General features: G+C 42.9%; 1 protein-coding gene across 4 annotated transcripts in view; it reads right to left on the bottom strand.

Annotated features, from left to right (window-relative positions):
- The window catches only part of tenm2a (teneurin transmembrane protein 2a), a 272708-nt gene that overhangs the window by 138619 nt on the left and 106143 nt on the right, over window positions 1-27946 (bottom strand). For 2 of the 4 annotated variants that reach the window (XM_055034288.1, XM_055034287.1), the window contains exon 1: window positions 1128-2487. The exons of the other annotated variants lie outside the window; for them this stretch is intronic. In XM_055034288.1, the coding sequence (XP_054890263.1) occupies window positions 1128-1206 (79 nt within the window). In that variant the 5' untranslated portion in view covers window positions 1207-2487. Of the gene's footprint in view, window positions 1-1127; window positions 2488-27946 lie in introns of those variants that run through there. 4 annotated transcript variants of the gene reach the window in all.

A 27946-nucleotide genomic window follows, 5' to 3' on the forward strand; every position in this document is an offset into this window, starting at 1 on the left:
TATGCAAGTGAGCTTGTCAATTTGCCGCTTGTTTGGGGTTTTTTTCGTTCTGAAACAATGTCTCTTTCTGTTTTTAAGGACAGAGAGAGAGAGAAAAAAAACACACCCTCTACTTGTACGGCTTTGTAAATTCATAATGTTTGTTAAGACAGCAGGCAGATGTGTCAGAAGCTGGGAGAGGGGTGTGTGCCACATTGTGACTGTCTGTGGGAACTGTTTGATTAGCTTGTCGAGTGCTAGCAATCCCCCTTCACACCCACAAAGCAATCAAACAACACACGGACACACACACACACACACCCAGATATGTCGTACACACACACACACACACACACACACACACACACACAGATATGTCGTACACACACATAACCCTTTTTTTTTTTGTTTCCTCGGAGGTCAGGCTGCTCTGTAAAACAACACAATCACGCTAAATGTGAGCCCTGCTGTTCCCTCACGCGCGCGGAGCCACCGACGCATCGGATCCCATTGAATTTTAAATGAAATCGACTTGTAATCTGGGAACTTAATCAAATAATCAGCCCCCGAATCAGAAAGTCAAATACGCAGAAATTACCTCGCGAAAATATTGCACGCACGTGATTAAATGACGTACCGACGCGAAGCGGAGGAAGACGCGCGCGGGTCCCATCAGTACACCCCCCTATTACCCCCGTCGAGTCATCACAACCCGCGTTAATCGGAAACGTGGCCACTGCTGGAGACGCAACTGCAACACACAATCAATGAGTGGGGCAAAAAAAAAAAAAAAAAAAAAGGACTCGGTGTGAACGGCTCGCGCAGGCATTCACAGATTCCAATCATAACTTCAAGGGCACATCAAAGCCGCGTTCCATTCAGATGTATGCCGTTTGATCCCAACCTACACACACACACACACACACACAAGCGCGCGCTCTCTCTCCTTCACATACACTCACACGAGCCGCCATATGCGAATGTAACCTACATTACAGCGAGGCACTCAAATGAAAAATGTATAAGTTGAAGGAGGGGAGAGGAAGTGTGAGGAGAAGGGATTGGCTCCGGTGAAGTTGTTGGTCTTCAGTCGGACGGATGTCGGAGGCATCGGGGGTCTGATAAGGAATAGTCTGAGAGGGACTCACCTGTCTCGTGCGAGAGGGTTTTGGTTCTCCCCGCGTTGCTCGCGTGATGCATCGCTCCGTACTTGTCGCTCATTGTCATGAACCCTCTGCCCTTATCTCCTCTCCTCCGCAGGACTCCGCTCCTCTCTTCCCCCGCGAGGGTCCTCCTTTCGCTTTTCTCAATCTTCTCGCGCCTTGTTTTCTCTCTCGCGCGCGACAGAGTGCTCTTTGTCTCTCCCTCGCTCTCGCCTTCGCCCTTTTCTTTCCCGTCTCCGCTCCCGTCTGTTGTTGTTTATTTGTTGTTTTTCCGCCACGGAGGACAGTCCCCCCCTCTCCAGCCCACAACCCCCTCCCCCCAAACACCAGCTCTCCTGCCGCACACGTGCGAGCTGTTGCACTGCAGAGATGCGCGCCGCGCACCGAAACACGCGAGGGTTAGAGAGAGATAGAGAGAGAAAAAAATGAATGAAAAAGAGAAAAGAAAAAATGGAAGAAGAAAAAATAGGGGCTGATCCTTTTTGTTTGTTTGTTTGTTGTTGTTTTTTTCCTTCCTGGAGACCGCAGGTTTCCCCGTCACCCAACTCCTTTTCGTCACAAGCCGGGGTCAGCTCGGGCGCGAGGAGACGACACCGAGAGAGCGCCTTTCAGCCGGTGGCAGGCAGAGCGCAAGACGAGGAGAGATGCGGCTCCATCCTCCATCTGCCCACAGCTGAGACTGAGACCAGACTCAACACACACACACGCACTCACACCCTCTCTCTCTCTCTTTCTTTTTCCTTCTCCCTCCCAGCAGCGTCACACCGCCGAGATGGAGAGGAAGGGATGACGGCGGGAGCCAGCGAACGAAGCGGGGAAGAGAGGAGGAATGGGGAGGCGGGGGGGAGGAGAGGAAGGAAGAGAGAGAGGAGGAGGAGGAAGAGGCGACGAGGGCGGGAACGCACGGCAGAGCCAGAGAGTGAAACAGTGACAGGACCGTGGAAATGTGACAAAGCAAAGAGGCAGAAGAAGAAAAAATAAGAAGAAGAAGAAGAAGAAGAAGAGAGGAGAATCAGGGAGAAAGGGGACGATGATGGGGTTGGGATGAGAGGAAAGGCAGCGCGGAGGGAGGAGAGAGGCGAGGTTAAGGTTGAAGGGAGGGAAGGCGAGGCGGCGAAGCAAGGATGCAAAAGCAGGAGGCAGGGAGAGAGTCAGGAGGGGCAGAGGACACTGCGGCGACGGAGCCAGTAATATGTCAGCCCTCACATGGACACGCAACCCGAAAGAACACGGCCCAACATCCTCCGTCTCTCTGAACGTCACTGATGCAAAACGAGGAAATGAAACGCAGTTTCCCTCTCTCCCTCTATTTTTTTATTTATCTATTTATTTATTTACGAGAATCTTTGCATGTCGCAAACAAAGCTGGCGAGGTAAAAGTCTGCACAGGATGCACCACGCCGTCTGCAGGAGGGGTGACCAGGTGAGTGAAGGTCCTCCCGACGCCCAGCAGAGGGCACACGTCTTGTCACATCCAAAAACAACCGAAAAGGGCTGAGGTCATCCAGCTCGTCATGCTGTATTAATGTTTTCATGTGCCGTATAAGTGAAGACATTCATCAGCATTCTGCGTGCTCAATTTACTTAGGTGCTCAGATAATGGCCGATCATTCATCATGTGTGTATTTAGAGGTGATCCCGCTCCACAGGAGGAACCGTTGTTGTTATTCCAAGTTAAGAAGATGGTTAAAATATATAAAGTTACTTTCTTTCTGTCAGTCTTCTTCTCTCAACAAAAACAACAAAAAACACGCACAGGCGCCTGAATACATTAATGCAATTCAAGCAAAAAAAAAAAAAAAATCATCTCTTATCACATTGAAACAAATAAAATCCTTCACACACACACACACCGGTGACCAGTGGCGTCCGGGGTTCACTTTCTGAATAATGATGTTAACATGGAGGTCTCTGCATGGTTTGAATTACGTCTCGGACCTTTTAAAGCCCAACATGTCCACTCAGACCTTTAGGTCAGCTAACCAAACACTACTAATTGCTCCTCAGACTCGTATTATAACCCATGGAGTTTGGTGTTGAGCAGCAGCATGTACGCTGTCGTGATGGTGCTTGATTCCCTAAAAAGCAGCTGAAGACTTTTTTTTTTCTTTTTATTCAGTCATTTAATCATTTTTGTTTGAGTTGGATTTTACCTCTATACATAAATCCGGAACGAAAAGACAGCATGTTTTTGTAAAAGCCTGACGTGACACCTTTTACGGGCTTTGTCGTTTGGTGCAGTGCGTTCCGTCCTTCGAAATGCATGCAGCCAGTACTTCCAATCATTAAGTCCGAGAACGTGAGGTCGTCTCCAATGGGCCGGCAAACTGTCCAAGGCTCAACCCGCCTCTCAAAACTATGTTGAAAATTCATGCAAGAGTTCTGAAAGCCAAGGACTTTTCAGTTATACATGTGCTGATTTTCTGACATTTAACTCCAGTTTGTAGAGGGCGTCTACGCTTCATGTGTTTCGATCTCATCGTAACGTGGAAGTGAAACCACAGGGATCGAGGTTTGTTAAAAAAAATATAAAAGGAGCTCAATATAGTGTGATTTTACAATTTCTGGTTAAAAAAGGAGCCATATGCCGGAAAGGCGGCATGTAATTTGATAAACAGTCGGTGTCTTGCGGATCAGTTGACCGGCTGAGTTTAGTCGTCCCCAAAAAATAGGCGGGATTTGAGAGGAGATCAATCAATCTCTTTTAAATACATCTTTCATTAATAGCATTTGGTCCAGTGTGAGTGGATGAGATCTTTTTGTTGATTTTATGTGTTTTTTAAATGTGATCCTTTTTTTTTTCATGTCTTTGCTTTTCTTCCTTGACTTGTTTTTTGACAGCACTTTGGGGGCAAATTTCTGTTTTATTTAACGTGCTTTATGAATAAATTGGATTCGGATTTACCTTGACTGCATACATCTCAGACTAGTTGGTGGTGGAGCCGTAAGGTTACAGCTAGCGTGACCGGTAGCAACTTAAAAAAAATACCACTGCATTTCAAGCAGACACTGTTTTTTTTTTGTTGTTTTTTTTTAAACAATAACATTTGCATTAGAGAGTTACTTCTAAGGAAGAAGATATTATATATATATATAATAATATATATATATATATATATATATATATATATATATATATATATATATATATATATATATAATATATATATATATATATATATATATATATATATATATATATAAATGGAAAATGGCAAAAGTTAGACACCAAAACCTTCCAATGTAACATGAGTTCAAATATTTCTGGAGAGGACAACCTGATGTAAAAAAATTATTATTAAAAAAAACAAAAAACTGAAAAAAATTACACTAGTGCTACTTTCACAGCTTAGTAGACATTCCCAAGAAATGCTTTACGTTTCTGCCAAACTGACTGGAGAGAAGGACATTAGAGCGAAAGGACAACGCCTGAGTCACTTTTCCAAATGGCCAGTGACAGCCTCATTTTCAGCGTCTTCGTGTGACACTCAAAGACACAATCTATCATCCTCAGCGTGCCACACAATTACTCCTGCGCAACACGCCAGAGCCGCCCCCGGTGCGCTCGTTTGCCCGGGGCCGCTCGCGCCCACGTCCGGGCGTGTGGCGTACAGCGATCGGGAGCGGCGCGCGCAACAGGGGCCGACCGGCTTTCTCCACAGACTGGCTTACAGCAGGAAGGAGGCAGGAAAAAGGTTGAGGGTGCTCTGGGACTGTGACTTTGGCATAATGAAAGTTGCGGGCGCGGCCCAGGTAGAATCGGGCGGTGGATTTCTAGATGAGGTTCGCGTCGATTCGTCATGATAAAAGTCCCATCCGAGACAGGAACAAATTGCTTTCTTGACAACACCCTGTAACACTCCATCAAGCGCACGCTCACGCACACATATACGCGTGTACAAACACGTACAGTACACGGTAATGCAAAGGCACTGGTTATTTATCAATGCCATTCAGCGCCATTACACCTGGCACATCTATATAAGCATATATATTGGGTGTGTATAAGGGCAACATTGAACCTCACACTCTGCACGATTCACCAGGGTCCATCCACGCTGCAGTAATTGAGCGTGGAGGACATGGGGCTGAGCGGAAAACATGTCAAGGGAAGCTGAAGAATGTGTTAAAGGAACAATGAAAGGGAGCTTATGGAAAGGTCACAGGTAAGATGAGCAAGCATCACGTAATGGCCCGACATCAAGTCAAATCTCCGTCTAGGTAATTTATGCAGATTTACATTCCTCTCTTCTTCTTCTTCTTCTTCTTGCGTGCTCCGGGGAAAATACGGGTTTGGAAACTCAAAGTAGCTGTCAAGTGTGTGCAATCCAAGCTGGTTATTTCCAAGATTTCCAAGATCCCGCCAATTCTCTGCCGTCTCGTCTTCAGCTCGCAACTTCCTTCCACAGCTCTGTGGCGCCTCTCTCACTCTTAACCCGAACCCCCAGCCACCCCAACCCCTCCATCTACTTTCCGTTGTTTTTCTCCCTCTCTCTCTCTTCTACCTGCCTCCTGAAGAGAAACACAGAGGGATCGCAGGTGAGAGAGGGAGGTGCGCTGTAAGGTGCCCCGTGGCTTGAACATGGTCATTTGTCATGAGGCTGAAAGCTTAAGAAAAGACTAGTTAACCTTTACAGCTGATCCCCAGGAGGCGCGGGGGAAAGAAAAAAGAAAAGAAAAACACAGGCCAGCAAAACACCTCCAGGAGAAGGCGGGTAGCGCCCGCACGCTCACGCATTGGACGGGGCTTTTTTTGTTTTGTTTAGTTTTTTTTTCTAGCATATTCCCCAGGAAATCGATAGTGGTGAAACCTTCCTACGGGGAAGTGAGAGGAGGTTACATTTTTTTTTTTTTTTACACCAATCCTTCCAGTCCAGACTCTTCCTGTTTCCTTCAGGGTGAAAGTCTTCGTGGACCTTCTGAAAAACCTCCCCTCCCTCCTCGTCAATCCCCCGCACCCCGCCAGAGTAATTAATCACCTTGTGCTAATGAGCTATTAACTAATGACAGATTGACATGCCTCTCCCTGTGTGTGCGAGTGTTTGAGTGTGTGCGACTGGGAGAGTGCTGCCAGCGCCACCCTCTGCACACTAATGTGATTAATAAGGTTAAGCTCTTATTAGGCAGGGAGCACAAAGAGTGCGTGCACATGTAGCAATACGCATTCAAAAAAAATAATAAAAAGCATGAATGAAAAAGAAAGAAAAATAAAGATGCTTCCTACATCCATAAAGTAAAGAGTTTTAAATGAAACTTGGACAGGTCAGTGGTTTCATCATTTTATATAGCGAGAAGGTGCTGAAACCATCCTTGAAAATCAAAGCAAAGGGAAAAATGCACCTTCAAAACACTTTAGATATCTTTAGGGCATTTTCTTTGTTCTATGGTTTCACAGCATGAGATGTTTACCATGTTTTCCCAAGCAGTCATGGTTTCAAAACCACTCAAATTCAGTGTCATTCTGGTCCTGTGCTGTAAATTCCTTTTAATGAGACGCCAGCAAATTTGCGGGGGGTTTTCTCTGGTTGTAAGCGGCGCAAAGTTGCACGGAGTCGCTCTCTCTCTCCCCTAACCATATGCTGCTGTCAGATGATCTGAACTTCTTGTTGGGCAGCAGGGATGGGGTAAAGCAGTTTTCTGCTCTGGAAACTAGAGAAACACCACATATATCACTCTTTTTCTAATACCTTCATTTAAGAGGTTATGAAAGCTAGTATGTCTTTTTTCCACAGAGTCACTTACATCAAATGTTTTTACTGATTTTATTTTTTCTTCTTCTTCAGTTTTTCATTAACTGGATGAGCCAAAAATAGCTTGAGCTATTTTTTCAGAAAGGATACATTATAACTATAACTGCTGTGTATGTAACACATAATTATTTCAGTTTGCTAAAGTCTTTTACTTTTTACCTTGATCTGGCTTCGCCTGACACATTCATCAGGTATCGCTAACGCTGCTATGTTTTCTCACTTTGTCCATGTGAGATGAGAAACAATACTTGAAACAATTTCATGTCTTTATTTAAAATTGGCAAAATTCTACCTTGATTGCCCACAGTCTTTCAAAAGTCAAGTCAGAAACCAGTTTGTCTTTGTTTTAAACTATTAGCAAGGCGCTATTTTTGCAGCAGCTGCCCTCTTGCTTCTGCTCATCATGTCACCGAGTGACGTCTCAGCAGATATCAGGAAACCTTCTAGAAGAAGCGCGAAAAGAATATTTCAGGATTAATAAAACTGGAGGTCAGAAACTGGACAAAAATCAGTGCGTCTTCCACTGAAACGCACGTGATTTTGCTCGTCGTATCAGAATCCGCACCAGCCACACCAGTTCACACCTCAACACACAACGCACCAGAAATGGCTGAACCGATAAAAGCAAGTTTAACACCACAATGAGAGACAACAGTTTGAAAACAACAACAGCACATGGTGTTTTACTTAATCAGGTGTCTTGGCCTTTAAAGGCTCCTCTCTCTTCAGCTCCAAGCAAAATGTGGTTACAGCCACATGATCAGATACTCAAGAGAATAGTTGCACTACATAATAGGGACTCTAACCTATCTGGATAAGTGCATTTTCGCTGGGATGTAGATGCATGTGCCGGCGCATGTAGCAGCCCTGCACGAGCTGCAGTGTGTGTCTGACCTAACGGTCTCTCCCTTCGGAGGAGTTTTGGCACATACCGGGGGCTCATTTGCATTCTAGCAGCTCTCACCATTTCTTTTTTTTCTGTGGCTTTAGAAGTGAACAGCTGCTTAATGGTCATTGCTCTTCAGAGACAGGACATTGGGAAGCACAGAGGAGGTTATCCAGGGTTTTTTTTTTTGCACCACCAAACACACGCACACACACAGAAGCAAAACACCAGGTAAAGCCTAGCTCGGGTTTGGTTCTGAGGGCGAGATGTGACCATTTAGCAGATGTTTTCCTTTGGAAAAGGGACTTTGGTTGCTTCCCACACTGTTGAATTTAACTACAATGGAAAACAAACGCTGGACGCTCATGCGTTATATGACAGCTGATGTGACAACAGCATGGAGAGGAAATCATTGGTTTCCGAACTGCAAAAACAATGCTATCGCGATCCTAAAAACGGGGGAATGGTTATGTTAAAAACCCTGTTAGAAGTGCATGTCATACTGGCATGCAGCAGCTGAATGTTCCGAGCAACTGATAGTGGGAATAATACCGATTCTGTACACCACTGAAAATCACTGAAATCTGCTGTGCCGAGGGGACGCATGGGCGAACGGAGCAGTGGAGGGTGTTTGATGAAACCTGATTTAAAAAGCAAAAGAGAGGATTGTCACTGGATTTTGGGGGGTGGCTGAGTTTGGGGAGGAGAAAGCGAGCGGGCGGCAGTAGGGCTTCCCCCCCCCATTTGTCTGCGCCACACCCTCAAATTTAAACCCCGCCACCACAGACACACTGACTCACGTCCAAGCACAACTACATGAAATGGCTTTTATCTCCGAGCTCATTTGACTGTTTCACTCGCAGACACACATGGACGGGCTGCGTTTCATGAGATGCCAAAAGAAGGGATTTGCTGGAATAAAAGGGGAAGTGAGAAAAGGTTATCACCCAGCGCAAGAAGTGTGGCGAGCCACCCCGCCGCCACAAGCTCCTTCTCCACGGGAAAGTTTGCCTAGAGCAGAGGTTAGCGAGGAGATTACACACAAATGCCCCCACGGTTTCAAAACGGGGCTGCTTTTCTGAAAATAGAACCAAAATGTTTCCTGATAACATTGTTTTTTTTTGTGAGAAATGAAATGTAAAAAAAAAAAATATAAATAGCCACCAGTTCCATTATTGCCACAGCCTGCAATTACTTTTTTATGTCAGTGTTGGACGAAATTTCAAGTGGAAAAAACCAAAACAAATTGTGATTCTGAAATGGAAGGAAAAATATAAATGGTTTTTGCAAGTTTATTAATAAACAGGTTTTTCACATGAAGAGACCAAACATATTTTTATTAAGTTCATTCAATTTTTTCACCATTACTTTTGGGAAAACAGCTTCCTTCGCTACTGTGCCCAGACATGAGCCAAGAGCATCCGTCCTGCACTGTTAACAACTGCTACAAAAAAAACAAAAGGGAGGTTGTCGTCGCTGGCATGCCAATAAAAAAAAATGTGTGTGCTCAACCATAAAACATCTGAAAAGTCTTAATTTAATTTTTTTTTTGTAAACATGGCTAAGTGGTTTTGTCTGTGGTTGTATTTTAGCAAACTTTGAACAAAACTACAGAAATCTCTTAGAAAGTTGTCTATACCTAATCAAAACAATAAGACCAACAGTCGTTCCTCTTGTCCTTTCTTTTATTGAATTAAACATGTCGGACAAAAATTACTATCAGGGGTTTATCAACCACACCTTTTTTTTTTGGTTTTCGCCTCCACTGTGATTGGCAAGCCGGTGGAGGTTACGAAAACCAGAGAGTCGGCTGCTGACAGGCTCCCAACACAAAGCGCCTTAATGCAATCTGACAGTCACACTGTCATGTGTGACACAACTTTTTCATTTTGCAGCTGTAAATATTATCACAAAACACCGGCTTTAATTTGCTGCTCGCAAAAGCCGCTGATAAAAGACATGCTTCTGGCTTCGATGTTGGGGGAATATTTTCATCATGGACTCTGGATGGCTTTTCATTCTGATGCAAAACACAATAGTCTTCCTGAAATATACTGAGGGAGTGGGTACAGCTATTATTATTATTATGACTTTACAGATTGAAAAAAAAAATGATGAAAAATGAAAATATTTATGTTTATTTTTTTTAACATCCATATACGTTTTATCCACATGCACAAAGTATTAGTGATGGATGCATCCCTCTGTCTATTCATCATCTGCTTTCACAAGTTAATACTCATGTGTCCACCAGTCTGTCCACCGTTTTAAAGATGAAGGACTTAATCCCAGACAGACAGGTCGGAGATTAAGTTGTGATATAGTTTCAAGCATATTTACAGTATGTCATAAGAGAACATTACCAATTTTTTGCAACTCATGGAGCGCTATCAAATAGATCATCCAAAAACATAAAAACAAAAATATTATTTAGAGAAGCAGCTGATAACTCGGGATAACGTGCAAAGATCAAGAGTTTGGGTGGGAGAATGAGGCTTTGTTGGAAGATTGACGTGGCTGAAAGAGAACCGCATGAAGGACTTTCTTGCGGTCCATGCAGCGGGCACAGCAAACACCTTAACAGGACCAAAATGTTTTGTGGTGGAAAGCTAAGACCACACATCAGCCTGACTGTGACGGTCTTATGGTAAGTCATTGTGGTGGCAACGTCATGCTGTTATAGGCTGTAAAAGATATGAGACAGTAGCACAGGTCTACTTTCCAGTGGGACAAATTTCCCAAAGATTTCATGTGTGAAAATGAGTTAAAATCCAATAAATAAAATAAAAAATCAGTGGCAAGATGAAAAATCCCAAAGCAAACCCTCTCCCACTTTCACTTAGGTTGAAAGTATTTTTCGAAGACAAATGTGCAAGAAATCTTGTAACATACAAGGCTGGAAAAGTTATACTTCAATTATTTGCAACAGCAATTGCATCTTAGGGTGGTGCCAAAAAACCATCAGAGTGTTTTAGAAAATGCAAAGATTTAATGGTCACCAATAAGGTTGCTGTATATAAATGGGACATTTCATTTTGTAAAACCAAGTTTCAGTTTCCTTCCATCATACACTCCTTTACGTTGGTCTATCAAATGAAATCCTGATAAAAATAGATAAAAGTTTGACGTGACATGACACAATATGACTGCACACCGATGAGACAATGTATTTTTCAAAGAAAGCTTGCTTGATGAAGACGATCAGGAGTCGTTTGAAGGATTGAGAGAAGGCAAACAGGAAGACAAAGCAAATCGACATTAAGACCCACATCCTCTTGGCGTGGCGAGCACAGTATGTGTGGGGAGGTGGATGAAAACCTGAGTAAACAAAACGGCGAGAACAAACCACACAAAAGGAGATGGTGAGAGCTTCATCATGCCCAAATTACAGCCTCTTCATGTGTTTGTAATTTTCTGCTTCCTGTCCACAGATTATGATTAAGATGATGGTCCTTTTGTGAGGACTTTTGTGAAACTCCAACAAAGCACACCAGAGCGAAAGAAAACGATCGATAAGCACAAGATGAGCACAAAAGCCCTCATGCGGACTTTATGTCTTAAAACACTTGCAACTACGTTTTCAAAATGGCAACTCAATGACAGCATTTTTCAATCTGTGCGAATGGACGAAAACTAGGTGAAATTACGCTGGGCGGCAGTCCAAAAATGGCATCGCAAATACAGCCTCATTCAAAAGACCCGAACATTTAGTTTTGAATGGATGAACCAAAACATGCTAATATTTGATGCTAATATTTTTGTAGCGCTCTGATTTGGTTGACTTTTGTGTGCAAGCTTAAGCTTCGGGCGACCACATGGATTCATACAAAATAAACATCTGATCCATAATAATTTAACACAGCACCATTTCAAAAATCCTAACAAATTATATAGTGTAGTTCTACAACATCACAACCCTGCCTATAAAAACGGTAATACCCTGCATTCCAATATTTTGTAGGAATGAAAATGGCATTAAAAAAGTGCATATTGCACAACCCTATTGGACAGCATGAGTGAAAATGATGTGAGCCGGCTCCTTACTGGGCAGATGGGAGAGATTACACTGGCTGAGACACACAGATCAATACACCCAAGCAATGGGCAAATGAATTCCTTGTGACAGCGTATGAAAGACCGCAGAAAAATGGTGAGAAGATCATTTGGCCTCAAAAGGAAAGCACTATATTCTGAGTGGGAACTCGTTATCAGGTGGATGCTTTGCATACTCAAAATAGTTATGGCTCGTCAATAAGCGCTTTCTCTCCGAAAGCCCTCAATGCGCAGCGTTTGAGCGAAGGCCTTGGACTTTTCTCGATAGAGCGGAGAAACGGAACGGGGGGAAAAAATGGAGGGGTGCAGAGAGGCGTGAAAGAGGCAGAGGGGGAAGGAAAAAAAGGAGAAACAAGTGAGTTTGGGGGTTTCCGTCATTATGATGGATAGATCGAGTGAATGGGGGCTCCCAGAAGGAGAAGTATAAAAATAGGAGAGCATGTCTCCCTTGACACCGGTCCTCTCTGCCTATGCATCAAACCGAGAGTCTCCTCTTCCTCTTCCTCCGTTCACCTATGGCTCGGTCCTCTTTACTCTCCACCTCTAACAGCCTCCAAGACATCGTTCTCCTTACATCCCTTCCTCCCTCCTTCCTGTTCTCCGCCTGCGTATTCATCCACCTACACCCGGCTCAGACAAAAGCACAAATTTCTACATCCCACTTGGTTTCCACTTTATCACAGTCAGCTGAAGAGGCTTTATTTTATTTTATTTATTTTTTCCCCCCCATCCAGATCCCAACAGACACACTAATGCAATACAATGGCTTTCTTTTTATGAAAAATCTATATTTACCCAGAGGGATTGCTCGGAGACCCCTCTGTCCTTTTATCTTGACTGCCTTGCCCTGCTTTGTATTCACGCCGATGAAGAGATTCAACACTTTCTAAACTAGCAGTCTGTGAGGGATTCTAATGGAAGCCCTTCGGAGCATCCCCTTTTATTGTTCTGTGCGTTTCTGATGCTCGACAAACCAAAAAACGGTGCTGGAACTGCGCAGAGGGGCAACCGGCAGAAAGGGCTGCCATTCCCTCTCCCTTCCGGTTTTCACCCAAGTCTCACTCCCATTCTTCTTCTGTCCTCCTCAATATCTGTCACTTTCTCATTCATTAACCACACCCCTCTTGCCATCCATCCATTCCACTTCCTCTCTCTGGAGAGGAAAAACAAACAGCTGTCAGGGTCAGGCTCGCAGATGAATTCCAAATGACTTTGAAGGGCAGAGAGCCCGACTAACTTTCTCTAGAGGAGAGGCTGCTCATGGATACACGCACCTCAGCATGGGTGCATAAGCAGCGCGGGACAAACAGAGGCCGCTTCCTTGACACGGAGAAGCACATAGGAGCAGAGTGCGGCGGCGTCCCGAATCCGCGCCGCATGTTTATACAGGCTCCCGTCAAGGTTAAGGCAACTTGTGTGCTCAGAGAGAATCGGGAGTTGGTTTCGAGCACACATTTTGTCGAGGCGCGCGAGAGGGTCTGTGAGCACAGGTGACAAAAGCTTGCTCACATGGAGTGAAGCAGACGATGTAAATAAAACAGAAAATGAAATGTCCACAGGTTCCTTCACTTCCTCTGACACGAGTTACTTCGCAAATCCTCCCCCAAACTTCCCGTCAGCGAAGCGAGCCAGCTTCTTCTCCTTCGCCCGCCACCCTTGGCTCTATTTGCGGCTCTTGCTGGGCCAAGATGAGTCGATGAATCATTTTTCATCTTATCAGTCATGTCTGTGCCGCATCTCTCCATCTTCGCTGTTTAGACCGCTATATCACTGTCTGTAGCCATGCATCCGTCAGGAGCGAGACAGACTATTACATTATTAAGTGGAGCTAAGCAAAAGTTCAATCAAGACGCGTATCTCCACTCCAATTTCTGTTCTCCTCTTCATTTAGTGAAGCAATCTCTCGGTCTTTGGCACCGAAATTTTGCTTTACGTGGATTTCGGACAGCGGGGCTTCGTCTCGCGTCTCGGTGAATTTCCGGTTCGCTCTTTCGGTCTCAGTCACTGTACCATTGTGTCAAGATATCTCATGGGCTTTGCCTCCTGGTGTGGATGGTACAGACTAAACGGCAGCTTCACTCCATGGCTAGTATGGTTCTTACCACCGTCAGCGTGTGAATCTGTGTACAAATGTGTGAACGACTGATCGCAGTGTAAAGCGCTAAACAAATACAGACAGTTCACCATTTTGATGAGAACATTTTGCTCTGGTTAAATGTACAGGGTCGTGTTCTCACTGCGGTGATTGTGTTTTTAGAGTTTTGGGCTCAACATGTCATTTTTAATACAAGCTAAAAAAACAAAAAGTCTTTTTCTCTGACCAGAAAACCTTCTGGGAAATCTTCAACAAAAGATGATGGGAAAGTTTTTTTTTGTTTCTACTGTTTTTTTTTTCTTCCAGTTTACATTAAGTTTCTTTCAGTTCACTGTAATTTTTGCTTCAACACAAAACAGCTTGGGTTAAGTTTTGGAAACAATATAATGGCTTATTAAAATAACAGGGTTTGCTAAAGCTTTTTCTTATTGCCTGGAAAAAAATTTCTGTAACAGCAAAGAGTAAACTTGTTATAATAAGTAGGAATAAACTGGGATGACTGCAAATCCCAAGGACTGGATGCAAAAGTAAAATGACTACATTTTCTGTTTTTTAATGTCATTTTCACAGGATTTTCATTGTAATATCCTAACTTCAAATCTTTGCTTATTATGGAACATGTTGGATTTGGAAATGCTTTCGACCTTTGAAAAACTCACAAGTTGAGTATATAGAAGACTCAAAAGCTGGAGTTTTACTAAAGCTATTTTTGTTAACTACACTAACTGCTAATCTGGCTGTCAGTGCCAGATTAGCTGTGCCATTTCGTTGAGAACAGGACTTTATAACGGCATTGTGTTGCTGTTATAACATTGTAATTCTTAAGAAAAAAATCAGAAGCTAAAACTGATGATGCGCTTTCAAAAACTGAAGAACCAAATTCACTTAAAACACAGAGATCAGAGCTTCCTTTATATGTATGCTATATTAAGGTAACTGAAAATCAGATTTATTTATGTTTTTGAATTTCTAAGACTGTATCTAGTTCACCAGGTCTTTTTTCTAAAAAGGTTGTTGAAAAAAGTTTTCCATTGTAAAATTTTTATTTAGTCTCACTTTTTCTGTATGTTACAAGGTCAATAAGGCCTCTGTGCAGGGAACGGGAGCCTTTTCAATTCATATTTGTTCCTAAAATGTCAATAAAACCACAAGTGCGGGAGAATGCAGTCACTTCATGCTTGTGCATTTGTTTGGACTTCTTTCAGTCAGTTTTTCTCCCTCGATAACATCGGACTATGACAATTCAGAATACTAACATGACTATTAGTATTCTTTTTTTTTTCTTTCAGCCAGACATGTAACTTGTACTTACATCTCATGAAGTGGTTTCAAAAGCGACTGACGAAATATAATTCAAGACTTTAGAATGTTTGGCTGCGCGTCAATGTGTGCGTGTGAGCTCATGCATGTGCATCAGTCCTCTCAACTCTTTGAGTTTTGGCAGCGAGATCAGAAGAAAACGCGTGTTGGTGTGTTTGCGAGTCTGCGCGGTATTGTGTGTGCGTGTGTGTGTATGTATGGGTGTGTGTGTGTGTGTGTGTGTGTGCGCGACACAGGGGGAGTGAGTAGGCATGAAAGTGAGATTCTGCTCTGAGACGTTTGATGTCGAAGAACAGCGTCTGCTGTCTGTCTGCCAACTGCCAGCCCTCTATCACCGTCCCAACACATGGCCTCCGCAAAGAGTGTGCATGTGGGTCTCCGTGTGTGTAAGTGGCCTGATTAGGCTGGGACTTGGCTATGTGACATTGCTACAGAGCTACTTAGACCCATAATGTGCACCTCACTGTGTCGCAGCGAGAACGTGTGGGCCTAAGAAGGCAGAGAGGGATTTTTGTTTTGAATCACAAGACAGGGACAAGGCGAGATTTGAGGGAAGGAGGTGAGTATGGATATGTGTGTGTGCGCGTGGGCGTATTGGAAAGGGTGAGTAATCTCTCACTTTTCATACCTCTCATCCCACACCAGCAGTCTTTGGATGGGTCCTTAACATACAGTGTCAAGTATACTTAGGGCTAATTGCTAAGTATGTGTGTGATTCTGTGTGCGTCTAAGCAAAAATGTATGCATGACAGTAATAATGTGTACACGGATTACGGAAAACGTTGCGTGTACTAGAGGATTCCGGCTGCGATTACATCAGGGTGGATCACAAACATGCTTAATTCAAACATCTTCTTTTTTTCCAATTAGAGTACACAAACACAAACCACAGGGTTTCAACAAAGTAAAGTCTAAAAGACAAGACAGTGTAAAGAAATACAAGAAGATGTTTCCTGTCACGTTGTCTACTTCTGAAACACCTAAAGAAAGAAAAAATCCAATCATGTTTTTGTTTGTGTTGATACATATTCATTTATGGTACACAGGAACATGTATTCATTCGTCCACGAGTCCAATTGTCCGTCCACCCGTCTGTCCTTCCAATCGATAAATCAGTTCTTCGCCAAACCAACCATCAATCCATTCAATTGTAAGTCTGTCGCAGACATGTTTTCTTTGCACCTTATCTTAAACCTCACCAGTGTTAAACTGCCTTATTTTTATACCTTATATGATAACTTTAAGCTGCCTGGGATGTTTTAAAATGTGACCCTGAAGGATAATTAGTTAAAAAAAAAAAAAAAAAAAGCTAGAATCCTGAGTCTGGGAAAATAAAAAATAAAAATAAAAAAAGGAAACGAATGGAAAAAAGCTCCGTTCTATATTTGGCCTCAGAAGGCCAAGGCACGCTTTCATGATGACTTCTAGTCAGATGGCAAGAAAGAATTCGGCGAATGTGCTTAGATCTGAAAGATGGGTGCACAAAAGCACTGAAAGAGAACTGAAGGAGAGAGGCAGAATGAGATCTATGTGAAACACTTGTCTGTAATTCGCTCTTCTTCTTAAATTTAGACACAAGCAACCAAACAAGCAAAACCAAGGACTGAAGAAGTAAGATGAACGCACAAACCAAAAGGAAAGGAATAAAAAAAGAAAAGAAAAGAAACAACAGTCCTTGGATATTGGCAAAGCAGAAAGGCTGAGAGATCAGGTGAATCCACTGAGCAATGACAGACAGATCTTCCTTTCGTACACTTCCTGACATTTTCACTCTGATAGAGCCAGATATAGCTTTTCTGCCTCCTCACAGCTCACAAGAAGTCATGCAACTGTGCACACCGCGAGAACGAACAGTTGAAGACCAATGGGGAGTGAGCTATTTTTGAGGAAGAAACAGAATAGAATATGGTAAGAAAGAAGAAAAAAGTTGAGTTTGAGAGAAGCGGAAGAGGAGGGAGGGGGTTTTAAACGTCCTGTGGCAACAGACAGAGAAGTGCTGCTGTCGGAGTGATCCCAGCACTTCAGGTGGCTCGCATTCAATGGGAAGTTTCAAATGCTCAAAGGCTTGTGAATTTGAAGAAAGACAAAAACAGATTCCGTAGGAAAAAAAAAAAAAAAAAACAAGTCAAATCAAGACGGAGAGATTACGAAACACAAAAGACGGCGCAGACTAAAAACTGCATCAAACGGGAAATAAATCCTGCTGCCGGAGCTCTTCGCTGTTCTTGTTTTTAAAGCTCATTATTCGCAGTGTCATATCTCTTCCTGTCTACGGATCGAAATAAACAGGCAACGCAGCGGTCAACCAATCGGCAATTAGTCAATTCCTCTTTTTGAAAGGTTCAGAGGGCTGGGTAGCATTAATTAAGCCCAGAGGTGGCCGATGCATACTAAAACTCATCTGGCTGGATAATTGCAATGCAGTTCATCGCTCCAGTGTTGACTTAAAAAAAAAACTTGATGACTACTTGAGCTCAAAACAGAAAATACATCGACATGAACAAACTTGACAAGTAGGAGAGTAATGTGAAAAAAGTAAGAGCAAGACAAGAATCCCTATTTTTCTGAAATAAACTTAAGGGACATGCCATCAGTGTGTATTAATTCAGCTGTGGTTAGAGAAGTTTATTACATTTCTTGTTTGTGGCCCTTAATTGAAATTAAAATGGCCGTTTGTGTGTTTTCACAAGTAAAGGAAAGGTTTCGTAAGCCTCCACCCAAAAAGGTTTCTTGCACTATCCAGACTACATTTAATTAAACTGTTTTTGATTTTGAACAGCAGATGATCAAACGCTGTTCAGAAGGCTTCTTGGTGATGACACAAGTCTAACTTCTGGTTCTTAGCAGCAAGTGGTTGTTTTCGCAGAGCTTAGAAAGTATTTGCATCTCATCTGTCACTGTTTATTTCTTCCTTCTTTTTATTTTTTTTTTAAATTTTTTATTAAACATGGTACTTATCCTGACAATAAGGTTTTACGAGTCAACTCTGTCGACACAGCAAGGTGAGACAAGAGTCTCGAACGTCGTCTACACTGTCACCACGATGTTGGATCTCTTCCTGTGACACTCAGTGGAGTTTTGTTTTAAATCTATCTCTTGGAAATGTGGCCCGGAAACCCCAACACTGGTTTCATCTTCACAATATTTGTGGTTGCTCTTCAGAAGAAAGTGAAATTTAATGATAAGACGCTTCGTTTCCCTCAGTTTCAGGGTGTCCACACTTTCAGTCAGGCCATTGCACCTCGTCTTTTCCTTACTCCTTTTTGTGTAGCAACACATTCGTCACTTTTCGGCTCTAATGCAAGGAATATGTGTCACATTAACCTAACGTTTTCAATTTAGGTAAACCTGGCATCCCACAGTGGTGACACTATTGACAGCCACTGCTGATGCAATGTGCTACGCTCATGATGCCAATCATAAAGTTGACTTCAAAAGACAAACGCAAGCTGAGAGCCACTGGACACCGACTTGTGAAACAGACTTCATTTAAACAAGACACATCATGTTGCGTTATTATCGCTGGATCTCATGTCAAAGGATCTGGTTTCACCCCGACTGACTGATGTTATTACTGAGATGTTACAGGATCTTGTTGTTGCTTATTCTGTTTGGTGCTTACTTACCATCGCGCCAGTGCATTTCAGAGCTGCTGCTTAAGTGTTTCATGTATTACAGTCTGTGGCCACCGAGGAGAGCCGGGGTGAGAAAAATGACGGATTGGGAGAGGATTTGTGCAGCCACTTTTCATCCTATAGCATGTTGTTTGCAACCAACAGCAGCTCAAATGGACACAGTTCGTCTTTTTAAAGCCGCTTCGGAGTCTTTCCTGGCTGATGGTTTCATTTTAGGTGGATTTCTCTTATTGTTTACGCTGATGAGAACAATAAGTTTACATTGTTTTTTTTAACATCCTGCGTGGTTTCTTTACACTAAAACACAGGCCATGCGTTTTAGTGTAAAGAAACCCGCAGCGCCTTTGGCACTTATTGACAGCCTGACAAAGCTTTGAAGGGATTTTGGATTTCATTGCAGACGCACAATCTCAAGCTGGGAAAAAAAAAAAAGTTCTTTCACTTCTTAACATTTATCAACGCAAGATAAATAAATTCTATTATTTTTAAATTGCCACTCTTTCTGCAAATTAAATGGAAAAGAAGGGTGTTTCGCTCCGATTGGGTCAATATTTCCTTGCGGTCATGCTGCAGTTCTGTGATAAACCTTTGCTGCTCAAACCAAAGTCTGCGGCATGGAGAGTCGACATCACCACACCGGCGCAGAGAGGAGGCTGACAGAAGAAACCGCACACCGCTGTGCCGTAAATGGAGCGCCAGTGTCTCTTCGTCTTTGCTTCACTCGCATTGTCGCCTTTTGGACTACTGATCCCTGACTTCCTGCTTTTTTCCCCCGTCTTTTCTCTTAGCCAAACAAGACATTCAAGTAAAAGGCAGACGTTTGTTGATTTCCGGAAGTCAGAATATGGCCTTAGGGGGGAAAAAAACTAAGACAAAAGATAAGCTGTGGCATATGTAGAATAATAAAGCAATAATAAAAAGCTTAAAACAGCAGAGATAAACCACGCTTCAGTTGAACAGATATCCATCTTCCTGTCCATGTAGGAGGAGTGAAGTAAGGAAGAAACATACTTTCTGAGAAGCCATTACAGAGTGACATCTTGAGGTCATAGTAACTATGTACTTTAAAAGTATCTTACCATGGATCCCAATCATTTTGAAGGGCACTATGTATGTATATAAGTTAAATAACCATGAGAATAACCTCATGGCCCCATGTGGAACATATACAGTGTGTACATTTTTATTGATTTGAGTGACTGGGCAACTTCTACCCCTAAAATAGATAGTTATAACTTTCATGGGGGCTACTGAGCACAAAGGCTGTGTGCTGGTTGGCGATGGTGACCCATCGATCGCATGTAAAGGTGACCGAGATGCACTATTGATTTCACACAAGAAGAGCTGATCCACGTCTGCATGGTAGCGGACTAGGCTTTTAGCTTAACAAACACTGAAAGGAATACAGTACGAGCGAACATGCCTGTTAGCAAATAAAATCAAGACATTTCGAAAGAGGCAGAACCCAACCAGCTTATGGATTGAAATCATCCCTTTCTTCTGTATCCGGGGCTTTCGCTCGGCTGCCTGTACTACTGATTCTCAGCTTAGTGGTAAAGAATGTTCTGACAGGGAGATTTAGGAGCAGCTGAGAAGCCAGTCTGTCTCCGCGTCGGGCTCGGGCGGAGGAAGCAATAAGTTAGACGTGTGCCTGATGATTAGCACGGCACCGAGTGTTAAGTGGCAAAACAAAGAGTATTTGCGCCATCGGAGGTTAGAGACTCTAATATGGATTTATTCATCTCATCTCTTTCCTCCCGTTTGACTCAGTGCAAAACAAAGCCAACCTATTAAAACGAGTATTGAGTGGAGAAGAAATGGTTTTAACAGAAATATCGACATCAGAGTCGCCTCTTTGTTCTGTTGAACGGTGTTTTTTTAATCGAGGTCTGCCGCTCTGCCTGGGATCCTGGCAGAGCAGAGCGATTAGGCTTATGTGTGTGTGTGTGTGTGTGTGTGTGTGTGTGTGTGTGTGTGTGTGACTGCAAAGAAACAACAAGTTGACAGTTTAGACTGAATAATCCTGCATCGAGTAGTTCTGTCTATAATGAAGAGCGTTTCCACTAAGTTGTCTGTGGGTTTCCTTTTCCATGATCAAGGACGTTTTGTCGCGTTTTGTCACATTGCGACCAACAAATGTTACAATTTTTGTGGCAGACCAACAGAAAGCAGCACACAGCTGCGGAGTGAAATTAAAAGGATGTATGCTTTTCAAAAGAACGAAATGTAATTTAATCTCAGGATAAACACGGATGTTCTGCGAATCAAACAGATTATCTTTTCGGCAAACGTTCATGAAGAAACGGTATCCTGAAGACCAAGAGACACAACAGACATGTTGGTGGATGTATAAGTTAGGATAAGATTGCAAAAACTACAGTCCACTAAACCTGCTGAGAATCCGTTGACACGACAACTGATGGATAGGAACGCCAAAGTTTAGTTACGATGGAAAAGTGGCGAAAAGAAAGCAGCCATTGAACTATTCGGTCTGTTCTGACCACACTGTGAAAATATCCTTAACACATCCAGTGAAATCAAACGGTTTACATCAAAACCACAAAAAAATAAAAAATGACCCAGTCAAAGTCCAGACTTAAATCCATTTCAAAACCCTAAAAAAAAAAAAAAAAAAAAAAAAAAAAAAAAAAAAAAAGGTTTGCAAACATTTTTCCTCCAACCCTGCTGAGCTTGAGCTGGTTGGAGGTGAAGATGTCAGTGTCTGGACGTGCAGATGTGGAGGAGACAAACATCTGAAACTAAATGTGCTTCTCAAGGAAGTCGACTGAGGGGGACACAACGCAGACGCACGTCGCTCTTCTCGCAACGTGCACTCATCAACTTCACAACGGCGCACTCCATTACTTGCTGATAGTCTATCTATTACAATCCCGATAAAATTAATTGCGCCAAAACGTGAAAAGGTTCATGGGGAGTTTTTTTTTTTTCCACAGATGTAACCCTGCTTGCAATGGGAGACGATAATTGCCCAGCTCGAGCTAATTAGCTGAGTTTCCCTCCCCTCACCACACAAGGCCCCGAGCTTCCCTGAAAGCGAAAACGGTCATCAACAATGGCCGACGGGAGAACAACAGGAGCGCCTCCAAAGGTGTGTCGGGGGGGAGTGTCTGTGTGCCACACGCTGCATATGTGAACCTGCCTGCGTCCGTCACCGAAATGTCACACATCGCTATGAGACTATCTGTGTCTGCCAGGTAGTCCTCTCCCAGCCTTTCTGTCCGGTTCGCATGTAAACAAACGTTGGCCGGCAGAGACGGGCGAGGCAACGCCAAGGCATGCCTTGCCTCGCCGCGCTGCACCGTGCCGCGCTGCACCGTGCCGCGCTGCACCGTGCCGCGCCACGCCGAGCGGTGCTGCGCTCCACTCGGTGAGACAGCATGAAGCGCAAATCGATATGGATTAGAGGTCTGTGAGGAGCTCTCCCCTGACTTCTCCTCTCTGCACACACGAGGACAGAAGCCCCCCCGCCCAACCCAAAGAAAAAAAACAAACAAAAAAAACACAAAAAACCCCATCACCCCAAAAACGCAGCGTTGTGCTGGATCGCGCGTCTCTTCATCGAAGTCATGGATGAAACCTTATGGGTGGGTGATAAACAAGCTCTGGCTATCCTGCCAAGAAAAAAAAAGAAAAGAAAAGAAAAAGAAGGAGAGCGCATGTGTCTGCGTCACGCCAGCCGCGGGGCGTATCCGTCAAGCTGTGTCGAGAAGTGCACGGTGGAGGAGTGGGGATGGGATGGGCTGGGATCAGCCTCTCTCTCTCTCTCTCTCTCTCTTCCTCTCTCTCTCTCATTCCACCCCGCCACACCTTAGACGGAGTGTCACGTGCTCACAAGCGCACGGCGGCAGCCCTCGCGGCAGTCGCGTGCGTCCCACAGCGCGCCGCGCTGCGGGACGCCAGAGATTACCCCGCCGTTTGCAGACAGTCGCAGAATGTTAATCCCTCCAGCCATCTTCTTTACTGTTTGGCTCAAATCAAAAATTCCTCGTAGGTCTTAGCAGCCTCCTTGATTTATTTAGTTGTTGTTGTTTTTTTTTTTGGATATCCATCTTTGCGCTTTTAAGCGCAATCGTCAAGGATCTTCCCGACATTAAGCGCTCTTAATAGTTTTGTATCATCCGTCGTTGCGCATACAGCCGCCCCGCCCCGAAGATCTGCCGACCCCCGTCTCCTCCTCTGAAGTGACAAGGCCTCATCCCTGCTCGCCACTATCCTTGCTCCGGCGCGCCCGGCCCCCAGCCCTCGCTATCAGCCCCACATTGATCTTCTCATCCCGGAGAACACAAAACACCAATCAGCCTGTCATAATCACTCAGCTGGAGGAGGAAGCGCCGAGTGCAGCTGCTTGGTGTTGAACAAGAGACTGTGGGGATTTTTTTATTTATTTGTTTAATTATTTATTAACTTTTTTAAATGCACGTCAGAACAATAAAGTCACAGCAGCTGGAAGTACTCATTCTAAAATTAAAAAAAAAAAGGGATCTTGAATGATATCTGCTCCTCCACAGGATCTTTTATTTTTTTTACTATTCAGTCTGATTTCTTTTTTCTCATAAAAAAATTTACTCCACAGTTCATGTTTTTTACTGCCTGTCCCACAAGGTTTTAGCTTTTTTTTTTTTTTTTTTTTTCCATCAGGACACCACGTCTGCTCACATCCGAACAATAAAAAGTAGTTTATGATCTGCCAGCACTTTCCAGAACGTTGCCGCCATCGAACTGTGCCTTTCTGTCAGGGAAAACACTTTACCTGCTTTATGTTCACACAGTCGTCTGTATCTTTCTGCTACAAATAATCTGGCACATCAAAAACCTGTGACTCATGCAGAGCTAAAAAAAAAAGCTGTAAAACTCCACACTTATACTTAAAATCAGATATTTAAATACAGTGTATAAAAAGGAGTATATATATATATTTTTTTTCCCACTGACTGACATCGAATCAGACTAAAACTTTCAAGTTTTTAAGGATTACCAAGATTATCTCTATTAGTTACCAGAATACCGATTTTTTAAAATTTTTTTTTAAGAGAACCATGGAGTTCTCATAAATCAATATTCCAGATGTTGACATTATGGTTTTGCAGTACACAAAAATGTAGCGAATTGGATGGACGTCTGTGGGTGTGTTGGAAAGCCCATTTGACAGAGTTTATGAAGATTCTAAAAAAAACAACAACAACAACAAAAAAATAAAATCAGCCAGGTTATAGGAAAGAGAATCATCCGCAATTCTCCGGACGACCTGAAGGAGCGACGGTCATCTGCTCTGACGCCAAGAGATGAACGAGTCTTGGTGAGGAGAGTGCCTGTCAGCGCCAGAACAAAAGCAAAAGACCTTCTGAAGATGCTCACTGAACCTTGAAGAGAGCGTACCATGGTCCACAGTGAAACCAGTCCGGTATCAACATGGGCTGAAAGGCCACTACAGAAAAAAACAGCACCATAAAAAAAAATAAAAATAAAATAAAAAAAGCTGATTATTGTGGTTGGTGGTTCAATGACCACACATCTCGAATGTGAAGTCATAAATGCATCGTGTTGCATGGAAATGCACGAAATGGCGCACAGTCCTAAAGCAGCATCTCAAGCTTCAGGCAGAAGAACGTTCAAATTTGAGCAGAAATGGGTCTTTAAAACTAAACAATAACAAGAAGGATACTTCCAAATTTGATAAAAAGCACATAAAGGAGTAAACTCTCTATTTACTCTCTGTTGTCTAATGCCAACTCCAAGCAGCATAACTTCAAACTTCATCTGTTCAGGTGTTTGCCAGCAGCGCAGGGACGATATGCCGTCATGACAGCAGACAGAATTGGGCTGAAAATGAGTCATAAAGATAAAAAATACCCAGTGAACTACAGAGTGTCTGGAAAACCACTGAAAAACCTCACAAATGTCCCAGTCTGATATAACTGTGGGAGCCTCAAAAAGAAGGTTTTAAAAGCAGCAGTTTGCAGGGCCAAAGTAAAAAGATAAAACCCGTTGAACATTGCATGCTTCATTTAGTATTGCATGTAGAGTCAGCTGTGAAAATTATTTTGCTAATCACAGCAAAGCAAGTCTGTGTCATGCGACCTGCTCAGAAGAGCAGAAGCTGCAGCAGAAAGCAGCTAAAACACTCCTGGCTAAATTTTATGACGTTCAATACAATTTCATTAGTCATATAAAGCCGAAAAGTCTTTTCTTCAGGCGTCCTCTGCTCACTGAAAGTGTATAAAAATCTGTCACCACTGTCGTTTTCAAGTCAAAGCAAAAAAACAAAACAATGTTATTCAACTAAGTCTGGTTTTTTAAGAAAAATAGAAAGAAAGGGGAGTCTAGTTCGTCGATTAATGTTTAAATGTTACTATTATTGAAATGCCTTGCGTCAGGCAGACTAGTCATGGCATAACTCACACTAATGCCAATTTAACCCAGAATCGAAAGCTGTCAGGTCTCTCATGTCAGACTGGATGACAGTGCTGGGGGGGTCACCAATCTGTTCTGCAAACACCAGGAACCGGAACCGTGCCGCCACGGCAGGAAATTCAGAACGTTTGGAGCTTTTTGCAAAGGCGTGCTCCAGTTCTTATGAGCTCTCGCACTGTGTGAGTCGATGGGGAAATAAAGTTTGCTGTGGAGCCTGTCAGCAGACCGGAGCGGGCAGAGCTGGGGCTTGGCACGGTCGCTAAGGAAGTGAGGTTGTTGCAGGGACTTAAAAGAAAAGAGAAAAAAAGGGAGTAGATTTATGTGAACTTAAGAATGAGAAAGTGTTTAAAGAAATAGAATCGTTTGGAAAGTTATTCATTAAGCTAATGTGATCCGCTGTCCAATATTGGGGGAAATAATTAAGGAACTTTTGTAGAAGCATTTCTAAATTAGGCTATTGACATAAAAGTAATTCCAGGTCACAAGCTAAAAATCTAAGCCAAATCTTATGCTAAAGTGGGTTGACCTCAAGGATAAGTACAGAAAGTGCTTAATGAAATGTATTTAATAATTAGTAGTAGGAATATTATTGGTTTTTTTCCCCTAGTGATAATAGCCTGGAGAATTTTCCTTTGTGTAGAAACTACTTGCACAATTCATCAGGTCTAATCTTCCATGAATTTGTTATTCTTTCTCTGGTTTTGAAGGATTTTGGGGACTCGTTTATGCGCCTTGAAATTCACTTCTTTTCAGAGATTTCTAGTTCTGGTCAAGTCAGGCGACTGACTTCATCTTCCTTCTCTGGAGCTGGTCGAGTTTCTTCGGCTGTTTGACTGTGAGACCATTTTTCCCCACAAAACTTGTTCCATCTTTAGGCGATTCTGATCAAGAACATCTGTCTAAATTACTCCATTCATTGTTATTTTACTTGTCTTCTTGACCACACATGGAAATAAGCCAGAAACTTTTGTGTTATATTAATTTAAAAAATAAATAAATTACGATTTACTGTACTGATTCTCCCAAAAAGGTGTACGCTATAGAATAAAAAAAAACAACCTCAATTGGTCTGACCTGGACACACGTTGTTCTCCTAGAAACTTGACCAAATATTTCACAAATTTTAAACGTGATTCAACACGCTTTCCTGCTATAGGTGAGCGGGTGTAGAAGACAAATTGAATCTGCTAATCCTCTGTCTTTCTTCGGCACTCTAAGAGTGATCCTTCACGATTGGAGAAAAATCTTGTAAGCGGAACGTGGTCACGGTCAGTTTATGTAGAAATTATGTACTTTCCGCCTCCCAATAATAGCACCAACCATTGGTGCCTGAATGATGGAGCAAATGGAGCAACTGCCCCTGCAGCCATGCTCACTGGACCATCCAGAAGTTCAGTGACACATCTGTAACCACTGCCACCAGCATGTCTGGCAACAACGCACAGGGCTGTGAAGGTCTTTGAGATCATTTGTGTGATATTTTGGGAATTCGAAACCGTTTTATGTTCCATAAACGTCTGACGTGTAACACTTGGTGCCGCCGCTGCGTTTGCGACGGCATACGCCGTCCTTCATTTTAGAAACGGCTTGTTGCTGAAAACCTGAAAAATTCAAACACACTAATACTACTTCAATAGCTGCGCTGGGGGTTGCAGAGAAATGAGTTTTCGATTTGTGCGGTTGTGCCGTTGACAGGACTGTAGGTTCTGCTTAGTGTTAGAAAAGAAGAGAGGATTCGTGTCAATGGATTCGGGAGATGTCGAGATGAAAAAAAAAGACAAATTGTTCGACATTGCACGAGCAAGCTAATGTGGTTTTGCACAACTTTTGATCCTATAATAAGGTGTTTATTGCATCTCATTTCTGTCGATTTAAGTTTTGTACTGTAAGACCTTAAGTTATCCATCTGTTTGTCTGGCTATGTTATTTTCTCATGGTAGATAACTGAATGTATTTATTTATTTTTTGCTTCCACAGATGCAATGTCATAAGGCAAATTAATATCAGTAATTGTTAGTGTCAGAAAACTTCCCTTTATATATATATATTTAAACCCACGGTGCCAAATCAAGGATTTCTTTCTTTCTGCAGCAAAAACATTCCTGCACTATAGGAGTGCAGAGGTAACTGCTAGAATAAATGAAGCATTGCTTGCACTTAATATTGTTTTTTCTTTGCCATCATTCATATGTGTGCGCATATTTGAGACAAACCACAGTGCATTGCTGTTTTCGTATCCATATGCTGACATAAACTCACAATTTTTCAATGTGCTTCAACAAAGTCAATTAAATCACTCTGCGTGGGGTAGCTCTGCCCAACCTTGCCTCATCTATTTGCCAACACCTTCATCAATGCACAGATTCTTGCATTCACCATAAGGTCATGACCTAAACAATTTAAGTCAAAATGTAAACACCTCAAGCCTGTAAGGCAGAAGTACATTGGAATGTTATCTTTTTCTGTTTTGCATCTTCAGTTCAAGTTTCCTCTTCTGCTCTCGCTTCCTCGTGCAATGTCCTGCTGAGAAAAGCCGGGAGGAAAACTTTGCATCCAAACATCAACGCAAAATTCGGGCTCCCAGAGACAAACGATTTCGAGTAAACACAGCCGATGGAGGAGGCGGGGAGGGG

The sequence above is a fragment of the Poeciliopsis prolifica genome, unplaced genomic scaffold, assembly GCF_027474105.1.
Source record: "Poeciliopsis prolifica strain line A6 unplaced genomic scaffold, Auburn_PproV2 SCAFFOLD009, whole genome shotgun sequence".
Taxonomy (NCBI): Eukaryota; Metazoa; Chordata; class Actinopteri; order Cyprinodontiformes; family Poeciliidae; genus Poeciliopsis; species Poeciliopsis prolifica.